Source organism: Neophocaena asiaeorientalis, unplaced genomic scaffold, assembly GCF_003031525.2.
Source record: "Neophocaena asiaeorientalis asiaeorientalis breed wild unplaced genomic scaffold, Neophocaena_asiaeorientalis_V1.1 scaffold194, whole genome shotgun sequence".
NCBI classification, from domain to species: Eukaryota; Metazoa; Chordata; class Mammalia; order Artiodactyla; family Phocoenidae; genus Neophocaena; species Neophocaena asiaeorientalis.
The window spans coordinates 2,577,607-2,589,728 of record NW_020172638.1 but is presented as its reverse complement, the minus strand read 5'-3'; the positions used below and the strand labels follow the sequence as shown (position 1 = coordinate 2,589,728).

General features: G+C 37.7%; 1 protein-coding gene across 4 annotated transcripts in view; it reads right to left on the bottom strand.

The window, feature by feature from the left end:
- Positions 1-1,453: 1,453 nt before the first annotated feature.
- The window catches only part of RPS6KA3 (ribosomal protein S6 kinase A3), a 107,350-nt gene continuing 96,681 nt past the window's right edge, over positions 1,454-12,122 (bottom strand). For all 4 annotated transcript variants that reach the window (XM_024739426.1, XM_024739427.1, XM_024739429.1 and 1 more), the window contains 4 exons: positions 11,153-11,229; positions 10,286-10,403; positions 7,549-7,689; positions 1,454-6,885 (listed from right to left, as the gene is read on the bottom strand). In XM_024739426.1, the coding sequence (XP_024595194.1) occupies positions 6,763-6,885; positions 7,549-7,689; positions 10,286-10,403; positions 11,153-11,229 (459 nt within the window). In that variant the 3' untranslated portion in view covers positions 1,454-6,762. The remainder of the gene's footprint in view (positions 6,886-7,548; positions 7,690-10,285; positions 10,404-11,152; positions 11,230-12,122) is intronic.

Sequence of the window (12,122 nt, the reverse complement as noted above, 5' to 3'; positions counted from 1 at the left end):
AAAAAAAAAAAAAAAAAAAAAAAAAAAAAAAAAAAGACAATGGTGGCTCTGACTAGGGTACAAAGTTTCTTTATGGGATGATGAGAATGTTCTAAAATTAGATTATGATAATAGTCACACAACTCTGTAAATATACTAAAAAACTTTAAATGGGTAAACTTTATGGTATGTAAATTATATCTCAATAAAGCTGTTTTAAAAAAAGAAATGGGAAAATGGGTCTGTCCAAGGAAAAAACAAAATAATTGACAAACGATACTGAGAGCTTAGCTGAGATCGGATAACATAAATCTGCAGTGGTATCCTTTTGCATAATTGTATGGTTTCTTCCAACATAGTTACTGCTCAGTGGATGCAGTATAAAGGCAAGGATGTAAGGAAATTCAGGGTGTTCCTGAGATAGAAGTTCAGGTGATCAACCAACAAGAGAGGCCTCAGAAGAACACAACCTGGCCAGCACCTTGATCTTGGACTTTTAGACTCCAGAACAGTGAGAAAATAAGTTTCTGTTTTTTAAGCCACCCAGTCTGTGGTATTTTGCTGTGGCAGTCCTAACAGACTAATGCACCATCATAGTATAAAACTACTAAAAATGTCAACTGTGAAGAAAAGGGCTAGCTGCAGGCCTACAACCCATTCCCTCTCTACCAGGAATCAAGACCTCAATCAAATTTTCATTTTATTTATTTTGGCTGTGCCACGCAGCTTGCGGGGATCTTAGTTCCCTGACCAGGGATCAAAAACGGGTCCCCTGCAGTGGAAGCTTGGAGTCCTAACCACTGGACCTCCAGGGAATTCCCCAAATTTCCATTTTAAAAGTGCTAATAATATTTACTAGCGGAAAGAAAATGAAAAATTCTTCTCTCTCAAAAGCTTGTAGCAAGACGCACTTGGTCTATAGAGATGGCTTATTGTAAAACCTGAAATTTATGAATTTATGAGGCATGGTTGGCTGGAGAATGGGGCTCATCATTTAAATTGTGTAATTAATGAGGTATAAAAAGAGGACGATGCAAAACCAAACGACTCCCTTTGTTTATACAATGTCTCTGAAAACACTGCCCAGAAGGAAACTGTCCTTTCATTTTGAATTCAAAATGCACCGTAATGAGGGAGAAAAAGGGCATCGTGGAGCTAAGCCTGGTAATGCTGGACTTCTCCAAGAGAAGACTGTTTCACCTGTGCCTAGTGATCGCCCTGTATCCTTTAAATCATTAATCAAATTTGGTATTGGCTACGATCTATGACTGATATGAGTCTGATTTGACAAACTCTTTGGGTTAACCAAGACTTTGCATAGAAAAATTATTTTGCACTTCTTATTAACTCAGAAACATTCCTGTTTTAAGGTCTATCAATCCAATTTGACAAATGTATACTTCAGATAGAATAATTTGATAATATGAAGGATTAACAGTCATATAATTGAAATAATCTCATAAAGGGACATATATGAATTTATTTGAAACTTTATTATATAAATTTTCATTTCTTTTAAAGATTACAAAACCTGTTCTGTGACAGGAATACAAGCAATATTGTTCCAGGATTATTCATGGATACATCTGAAAGAGCTTTGATTACACATTAATAGTATGATTTGAAAACTTCCCAGATTAGACTCTTAAGTAAAACAATTTAAAGTATTCAGTGATATTTAATCCTTTACAAGCATTTCGTAATTATGGCAGCAGGGCCAAGCATCTGATGCGATTTAACCACCAATAAAAGGTACAATACATATGAACTCATGATATGGTGCCTTGGGCTTCTGGCATGCCTTACTAGAGAGAAACTAGTATAAAGTAAAATCATATATAATAGTAGAAAAATATTTGTGATTTTTTTCTTTTTTAAAAACTGTTTAAGTAGATACCCATCCCTTTCCCACCCATGGCCAAAAATGCAAAATAATTACATCCCTTAGGTGTATACCTTCCCTTTTGCTTAGGGTAAGAGTTAAGATAAACACAATACAGGTATATAATTTTAAGAGTTAAAAACTCATCATCCATAATCATTAAGGATGCTAAGGAATGGCAATACCTTGAAGCTTTTTTTAAAAATTAAAAAACAAAGCCTTAGATGGTAAACTACACTTAGAGAAACGCAAACCAAAACCTTTATCCTTATGCCCTTGCTTTGTATTTAAGTTCTATTTTAAGTACTTGTTTGAAAAACTCAGTATACAGTTCACTCAGTACTATAGTGATAATAGGAGTAAAGATTTTCACTTCCATTAGATATTGAACTAATCTACTCAGAGAGGACTATTATAGCGACTCTCTTCTCACGTACGTTTACATACATTGTACTCAAATGGTATGTGCTCTAAAGAGGTTTTCTTGAGGTTTGCACCTCTGAACTTAGTCTCTAAATTTTCCTTTCCACTAATCTCTATTCAATGTCATATACTTTGCTAGTTGCTCTGGGAGAAGTCATGGACATTTAAACAGCTTATCATGCACTTCAAGGTTATATGGCAAAATAATGAGGAAAGTGCCTTAAGAGGTAGGAAGTAGGCTCTCATCCCAACCCTTGGTATGCCCTGGTATGAACAGTTAAAAGACTGGAATCAAAGTGGTAAATGTGAGACTGATAGTAATACAAGGCTTAAGAAAATTAAGTCGACTTAGTTACTAGAATTCTTTGCAAACAGTCACATTGGAACCAGTTACAAGTCACTCGATCACACAGAATACAGCAGTGTCAAAAATACATAAAGCGCACTGTAGATACAAATTCTTCTTGGCCATCCATATTTAGTTATTATCATTCTGTAGATTCTTCACTAGAAAAAGTGGTTAAGCGTGGCTCTGCAGAATACCACACTCCCAAGAAAGTGAGTTTCATTCCTTCATTAACTGGTCTCCACCAATGGTCACTTGGGGAGACCAGCAAAATGTAAGCAATCTGGAGGTGAAAAGAGGACTATTTTCATTAATTGAAATAAAAATGCTGAGTTAAGTCAACTTATCTGTGAATTAAATAAGGCTCAAAGTATACATCCAGTTTGTTAGTCACATGGAGTTGGACGTTTCGGAGGGACAGAACTCTAGGACTGGATTGAAACCTCCTGGTTTAAGCACCAAGGGCAGCCATGGAACCCATCATATCTGTTCATCACAGAAAGCAGACCTTTTCTGACCATTTACATTCCTGAGATATCTGTCCTAATGCCTTCATAAATCTCAAATGCTGCATACCACCATAAGAGAGAATTCTCAATAGTAAAGAAGCCTGAAAAATTTTAGCTCATTTATAAAGGCCAGGAAGTAGAGAAAATCAAAGCCATGTTGAAATGTGTATCGCTGACTTTCATGGTGATGCACATCTATACCAAGCCCCCAAATCTTGAACGCTTTTCTGCTCTCACCTGAGGCTGGACGTACCCCAGCCTCTTTCTTACCCAACGCATGCTGCCCATTCATGAAACCTTTCCTGGGCTGAGGGTACAGGGCACAGCTAACAGGCTAGCCCCACCTCCCAAGATGTCCCCTGGTCCCAACAGCAACCACTTCTTAAAAATAGTTGGGAAATGGTTGGCCCAAACCTGCTCTTTGCAGCCCACTGTGTGTGAAATGTAGAATCTCTACTGCACACACACCACACCCTCTCCAGACACTCACTAAGTGACTTTTCCCACACGTCAGTCTCCAGCCTCACAGCATCTTGATTCTGTGCCCTGTCAAAATTATTATATTTTTGGACTTTTGGGGTTGCTTGTGAATAAATGAATCCATATCAGATCTGTTAAAGTGAAGGGTCTATTGTACTTAGAAAGAAGACGTATCTATAAATTAGGAGCTGAAATGACTTACTTATATGACAGCTTAAAAGGACAAAAAACTTACCTTAATTTAGCATCATCACTTGAAAGGGAAGCTACAAAACACATGGTAGTGTGATCCATATTTTCCAGTACGTGCTTGGTAATGTTAAGTCTACCATTCTGGATATTATTGTGGATTATAAGCTAAGAGGAGGTTTGTAAAGGTGGCCTGATAGTTTAGTTCCTTCTTTCATATTGAAATATCTTTCAGATTGAAATAAAACCTCCTGGGAGAAGCCCTGGTAACCAGCAGGACTAACTGGGAAAGGGCCTCACTACCACAACTATAGGGGCCAGGAGGAACTGGACTTGGAGAAATTAATGGAAAGGTTATCCCAGCACAAGCATTACATTTAGAGCACATTGTTGGCCAAGTTTGTCTGCTCTGTCAAAGGCAATAGGAACACCAGAATCACTGATGAAATAAATTATACTCATGAACTGCTTTTTAGGCAGAAAGCCTTCAGTTTTGTGAACATATAACTTGCTTTTCTCCAATAAAACTGGCAGCTGTACTAGGCAAAGAAGGCATTCATATACCAGTAGAGGACTGCCCCAGGAAATATATAGTTTTTGAACAGCTCAGTTTGTGGTCGAGTGATAATACGAGGGGAAGGCAGCACGGTGTTATGAGGGAAAAAAACTGAAAGGGAAGTTAAGGATTCTAGTCTTTGCTTTGGGTCTCAGGTTCTTTACCTGCAATATGAGAAAGTTGGACTAGATAATTTAAAAGCATTTACACATTTACTTCTGGTTCTAAAAGATGATGATGGGCAATACACCTAAGCACTTATGGAATAGTGTTAGTGTCAAAAATCTGAAAATGCTATCTTTTTTCTGCCTAGAGTTACATTAACATTTTAAAAGTGACAAGAATTTGGGATGACCATGGTTGGGAACACTTAATAGAGGAGAAAGAAAAGCAAAGCTTTCTTTCCAGGCATTGGAAAGCAGCTGTTAATAGTTAGCATCCATATACTCAAGAATATTTAAAAACTTTCTCCATCTAGATCTTCTGAAATCCCTCCTCCTATACATTTTTTATTTAGAAGATAAACTTACATTTGCTTTCTATGCAATAATCATTTTGTGTCACTTGGGCAAAAGGCATGATACATTTTCTCTTTCCCTTTAATTGCACAGAGGAGAAATTAAGGAATAATGAGCGGCTTCCAAGATATTTAGATAAACCATGCTTTCCTGGCTTTGTACTCTCAGGGGAAGATTTAAAGCTTCTGGCAGGAAAAAAAGAGTTCTGATGCAAATGACTTAGTACATGACTAGGAAAGATCTGTTCAGGCACATTCTTGATGAGATAAGTTAAATCACCTTTTTCTTGCTCATATGTTTTTCATATTACATATTGATATATGCTAGGTAGCTTGGCAAAGATACAGGTAATAATGGATGCAGAAGTTTCTTTAATGATATTGTGGAAACTAACAAATTAGATGTAGATAACGAATACTCTAATCTAAGCAGATCCAGTGACCATTATGAAAAGTGATCATTTCTGAAGTTAAAGAAAGCATTATATGAAACTAACACAACACTGTAAATCAACTATACTCCAATAAAAATTTAAAAAAAAAGAAAAGCATTATATGGCTATAAATCATCAGGAGGAATTCAGAAAACACTCAATGCTGAACATTCACTTAGCCTACCTCAGCTATGATTGTTTGATCAAGAATGTTTTATTCCCTAGAATAAGAAAGTTTAAGTCCAATTCCATAGAGAGGCCTGTGGCCTTTATTACATTCAAATTAGTGTTTAATATAGAGCATCTTAATGGGATAGAATTCATTATGATTTACTTTTTTTCCCCAAAAAAGCATACTTTTCCTGCAGGTATACAAGAACAGGTATCCTGTTATTCATATGCTAAATTCTGCAATTTGATCTATTTAAACATGAAATATTCAATGGGACTTCAATGACCTGTTGCTAAATTTTCCTTCGCCAGTCTCTTCACCATGCCTCTTAAAGGCCTTTGATGTATATTGGGAAAAATCCGAAATTTATGTCAACTACTAAGAATGGATACTATTTAAGATTAAAAGTGCAAGGACTACTTCCTTAATAAAGGAAAAAAGACCCTAAGGAGTTGCAAAGTATATGGACTAACTTCACAGGTGTACTCTTGATGTCATACCACACACATATGATAACTTTCTTTACCATAACAGCTCTCTAGGTTAGCCTGACAGAGCACCTGACTTTAAGAAACAAACGAACGAACCAGTGAAACAGACATGGGGAAAGTTATGTACATTTTGGAAGTATTACATTCAACAGCTGTTCTACAACCTGGCCATTTTTAGGGCTGTCCAACAATACCGTTAATCCAGGTGAACTATTTAACCAGAATTCATAGTCAATTGATTAATAATAGATTCCAAGTTAAACAAGGCATGTATACATTAAAGAAAGCAGTACAGAAATGTACTGTATATGAACTGTTTACAAAAACATACAAAATGTTGGATGGCACAAGGGATACAGTGCTAATATAAACGGATTGTTTAAGCTAAGTGCTTAACATAAACTGTCCATCCCTATAACTAACAAAGAATATTTAAGGGACATGAAATATCTCCTATAAAAATAATGCTATGTGGTGTAGAGTACTTTATTCAGTGTATTTTTAGGTGGTATTCATATGTTCATTATTCTTCTTGTTGATTCAGTGAATATATCTTCATCATGTTTCCATTTTCAGTTCAGCCGAAGCTCCAGGAAAATCTAACCTGCTAACAATCATTTAAAGCGAGAAGAGACGAAAGCGGGAGAGCAGCAGGAGCAGCAGCATTATGGGTACCAGCTGGGACAGTGTGTGCCTGCAGGTGTCTCTCAGATATGTGCTACCTGTCGCCAGAACTTGTGCTATCAGCTTACACCATGGTACCAAATATCTCACTGAGGTCACTTCACAGGGCTGTAGAGGTGATTTTTTTAATACCTCTCCGCTGAGCAAGAGTAGAGCGGCCTACTGGTTCCAAAACTGGTGACTGATTACGGTTTAAAGCAGAGTATGTAGCTGCCATGGCACCCTGAAAACAGGAAAGAAAGGTCACAAATAATGACAATGGGTAGTCACCTGTACACAGAATATGAAATGATTTTTTCCCAGATATTTTCTTCATATGCAAATTTATATAGATTTTATTAGGCTCATAATGAAAATAACCACACAGGTCAAATCCTCTGATTTAACTAAAACTGAAGAGGCCAATGTGGGAGGTTGAAATTACCAATGAGAGAGGCACACTTTGACACTTGTTATGAGGTGGGCTCATAACAAGCAGTCCTTACTTTTCTCAGGACTATTAAATTTGTTTTTCCTTTGCAATCCTTTACCATGACAGTCAGCAAGGCATGCTGTTTTAGAATTTGTATTTTGCCACTGCTGACAACCTCCAAGAGTCTGCTTTGGGTTGTGCGTAAGAAAGACAGGTACAAAGAAAAGTTAGGAAATCCATAAAGTTTATCTGATTGATAAATTCAGAAATCATTCCTAAACTGGTTTTATTATGCTATTTTGGCATGCCTTGACTTTTTCTTTTCTAAATCACCCACTGTAAGAGATTCCCACGCAAGAACTGGATGCAGGTTGAGAGGCAAAGTGAAAGGGCAAGGTGCTGTGGTACGGAGAGGGCATCTCATAGTCTCTCCTGGAGGACATGTGGCACACAGTGCCCAAATGGGCCGCTCACCTTGACTAGATGCGGTGCGTCCTGTCTGTTTAGTTGGTATTGCGGCAGTTGGTCCCAGTGGACGATCCAAGGATGTCTGAGCACAAGGGCAGCAGTCAGTCTCTGATGAGGGTCCACATGAAGCATCTTTGACACCAGGTCCTACAATGGGAAAAAGAATAATAAAATAAACTTAAACCTTTGTTTTTCTATAGCACCTGATACTGCTGAGTATTCTTCCTTGGCTTCTATGACACTATTTTTTCCCACTAGCAGACCTTTGGGTGCAAAGCAATTTACTCAATATGACAATTTGTTTAAAAAAAGCAAAAACTTAGGTCTTTGTTTTCTCCTCCCTGAGTAACAGTAATTTTGGTGTATTACAAAGGGTAAATTTACCACATTTTATGTATCTTTAAGGACTTTGGCTCTTTTTTTCCCTCAGATATTCTGAGTTTTCTACATTTTTGTGGATTTATTTATAAGTAATTTTCAGCTACTTAAGACGTTTTTGTGCTATTGGTAATGCTGAAAAGCAGTACATAACTGTCCAATAACAGGAATTAACTTGAGGGCTCTAAATGCTCCCCTCAAAGATTACAGAGTTATTTTTATTTTTTTTCTACTTCCCAATTTTGTGGGTATTCACCGTATTACATTATACTTGTAATCACAGGTCTTAACTGGACAAATTAGCAAACGTTATTAGTAATCACATGGCATTCATAAGATAGGCTGTGAGTTGGATGCAATTTTTTGTGCTCTATTTGTATCTCATCCTCACCTGCCTTGCACTCAAAAAAGCATAATAAAATGCAAGTGAATGAGAACCAAATTATAAAAATTATAGAGATAACCTCGACTTGCTTTAACTTATTAAAAAAAGCAGGCAGTATGTAAACTCTGATACTTTCTACGGTAACATTACTTGATATGCTTGACAACCGATCGTGACAAAGTTTGTGGTGGACTCCAATGGATAAGAACTACTACTTCACAGAGTGACCTTGAAAAAGGAAAATCTGATCACTACAATGCTTAGTATTTTTCAACAGTTCCCCAATACTTAGAGTAAACTCCAAATCTTGAGCATGATCGACAAAGCCTTCCATAATTGGGGTTCATCGGCTACCCTCTCACGGGTACCTGGTACTAGTCATACCAAACTCCTTGCCCTGCCCTGGAGGCATTCTGCCATTCCCATTCCATCAGGACCACGCATGGGCTGATGCCTCAGCCTGGGATGGACTACGTCCTTCTGCTTCCCAAAGCTGCGTGGCGAATCCCTTCATTGCTTCTGGAAAGCTTTCCCTGAAATCTTTCTGATCAAGCATCATCTGTGAACTTCTTTAGCGTACAAAACAGAGCATTGTAACAGCACATGTGACACTGTACTGTATATTTTTGGCTATCTCCCAACTAGACTGTGAGCTGTCTGAGATCAGGAATTCCATCTGAGTCACATCTTTTATCCCTGGAGCTTTCACTTATTAAGCACATTGTAGGTGCTCAATACATGAATTAAAAAGTAAACAAGGGGCTTCCCTGGTGGCGCAGTGGTTGAGAGTCTGCCTGCCGATGCAGGGGACACGGGTTCGTGTCCCGGTCCGGGAAGATCTCACATGCCGCGGAGTGGCTGGGCCCGTGAGCCATGGCCACTGAACCTGCGCATCCGGAGCCTGTGCTCCGTAGCGGGAGAGGCCACAACAGTGAGAGGCCTGCGTACCGCAAAAAAAAAAAAAAAGTAAACAAGTACCCAGAAAAATGAATTATCTGGTTTAAAAAATTTTATTGTTAAACAAGGGGAAAGGCTGACCTATCACTTTAAATACAGTTACAAAACTAAATATTATCTACACAGGCATTAAGCTGGTCAACTGAGGCTTCATCTCTATGCCAAAAGTAACTATAAAAATTTCTGACATACCCTATTTACTAATGCAATCACCTCAACTCAAGCATCCACCTCTAAGCAAAATGAGCCAGCACTTTTCACCAATATGTATCTTCCTCATCTCCTCTATGTTTTCCTTATTTTGAAATGAAAAACTTTGCTCTTCTTTTTAAAAAAGAGTTTTCTCTAAATAAAGTGAAACTAAAAAAAAAAAAAAAGGGAAACAGAGCAGGGTTAGAAAGCAAATCAGCGTTATTCAGGGGATGGCAGGTCTTCCAGCGAGAAAGCCTTTCCAAATAGATTTCAAGCAGACATATAAAACTAAATTACTGTCTACTGTGAAGAAGATTGACCCTTTTCTTCATAATATGGACCAAAAATAGAAAATGGTGTAGTTATTCTAGGGAACAAGGGCTTTGGAATCAGCTATTTATTTTTGAGCATCCACATGTGCCTGGTGTATAACTGAGGGTAAGTTCACACTAAAATTCTGGGCTTTGGTTTCCTACTGTGAAATGGTGACTCTACCACCTATTTTACAGGGTTGTTAAGAGGATTAAATGGGATAATTTAGGTAAAGTGCAGTGTGAGGCACAGAGGAGACACACAAATCATGAAGACCATCACCATTATTATTCATCATGTTCATCAGTAAGAAGTAGTCTGAGATATATAGATAATAAAGCCAAACCAATATATTCTGGGAAAGAAACAAAATTAGTGGTCAATTTTTGAGTTCGAGTTACTTGGTAACATCATTTCAATACAACTTTATAAACAAGTTTCTAACTGATATTATTTTTTCTCACTAGGGATTATGAAAAATTATTTTCTCAAAAGCTTTTAATAGGAAGCCATACTTACCTTTGCTGTGTCTGAAACAGAATTCCAGTAGCCACCACTGAGTGAGAATTTTCCACTTCCTATCCGTGCCAGTATTTCCTCTGGTGTATCATCAGGGCCATTTGCAAATGGAGTGTAACTAATTTATAATAGAATTAAAATGCTAATGAATAAAACTTCTTTTTTGGTTGGTAATTTTTATATTTATTTGCAGTATCCAAAAGTACTCTAAGTAGTTCATTTAATGTAATACTTTATTAAAACCTACTAAAGTAAAAAAATAACAACATGAAGCTTCATAAAGCACCAGGTCAAGATGTAAGTTATGAAATATTAATTTAGATTTAATACACAATAATATAAATAAGATATGACACATTCTAGAATAAAATATTTAAAAGAGTATGTGGGGCTTCCCTGGTGGCGCAGTGGTTGGGGGTCTGCCTGCCGATGCAGGGGACGCGGGTTCGTGCCCTGGCCCGGGAGGATCCCACATGCCGCGGAGCGGCTGGGCCCGTGAGCCATGGCCGCTGAGCCTGCCCGTCCGGAGCCTGTGCTCCGCAACGGGGGAGGCCACGGCAGTGAGAGGCCCGCGTACCGCAAAACAAACCAAAAAAACAGTATATGCTTATGACATAACTAGACTACAAAAAAGATATGGAAAAAAATCAACTTATGACCTCAAGACATTAATAACAGTACACTATAGAAAACAGTAATGATATAGCTATAAATGTGAGAGAGAGAGAGAGATAGGACTGTATTATTAAACAAGATGAGAAAATATGGAAGGAAAGATATTACAACATAGAGATTGAAAAAATAAACCTAGATAATTTAAACAAAATATTGATAAATAAATGCTTACGACATATGGTACATACTCACCCAGTGAGCATTGTATAGAGGAGGACACCAAGACTCCATATATCGCAAGCCGCATCATAGCCTTGTCGTTTTAAAACCTAGAAAAAGTAAAAATTAGTACTAACACACTGTTTATTATATAGATTTGGATAGGCTGTGAACTGAATTATATCTCCTAAATCAATGCACACAAGAAAAACAGAACATGATTAACAAACAAGGCAATACAGTAATCCTATTCTAGAACCTTCTACTACTAATAATTCATATATATAAATTTAAATTTCTTTTGGCATTTTAAATCTTTTTTTAAAAAGTTATTTTATTTTATTTATTTTATTTTTGGCTGCATTGGGTCTTCGTTGCTGCAAGCGGGCTTTTCTCTGGTTGCGACGAGCGGGGGCTACTCTTTGTTGTGGTGTGCAGGCTTCTCATTGTGGTGGTTTCTCTTGTTGGGAGCACGGGCTCTAGGTGCGTGGGCTTCAGTAGTTGTGGCACACGGGCTCAGCAGCTGTGGCTCGCGGGCTCTAGAGCTCAGGCTCGGTAGTTGTGGCGCACAGGCTTAGTTGCTCCGCGGCATGTGGGATCTTCCCGGACCAGGGCTCGAACCCGTGTCCCCTGCATTGGCAGGCGAATTCCTAACCACTGTGCCACCAGGGAAGCCCCCGGCATTTTAAAGCTTAAAACTTTATTTCCTTCTCGGTGAACTAACAACTGCTTGGGACTCTGGCCATGGACCTATGTCAGACACGTTCATAGGTGAGAATTGTATAAATTTAAATTTTGATATTCAAATTAATTTACTGAATGCTGCTGTGGCACACAGTGGACTAAAATAAATTGAAGGTAAATTTCTTATTTAAATGTATTTATATTTTGTATGGGGCTGCAGAAACGATTAACATAAAACAATTAAGAAAACATATAACTAAGTATAAATGGTATTTTGCAAAACTGTTCTTTTATATATATATAATTTGATTTACTCAAG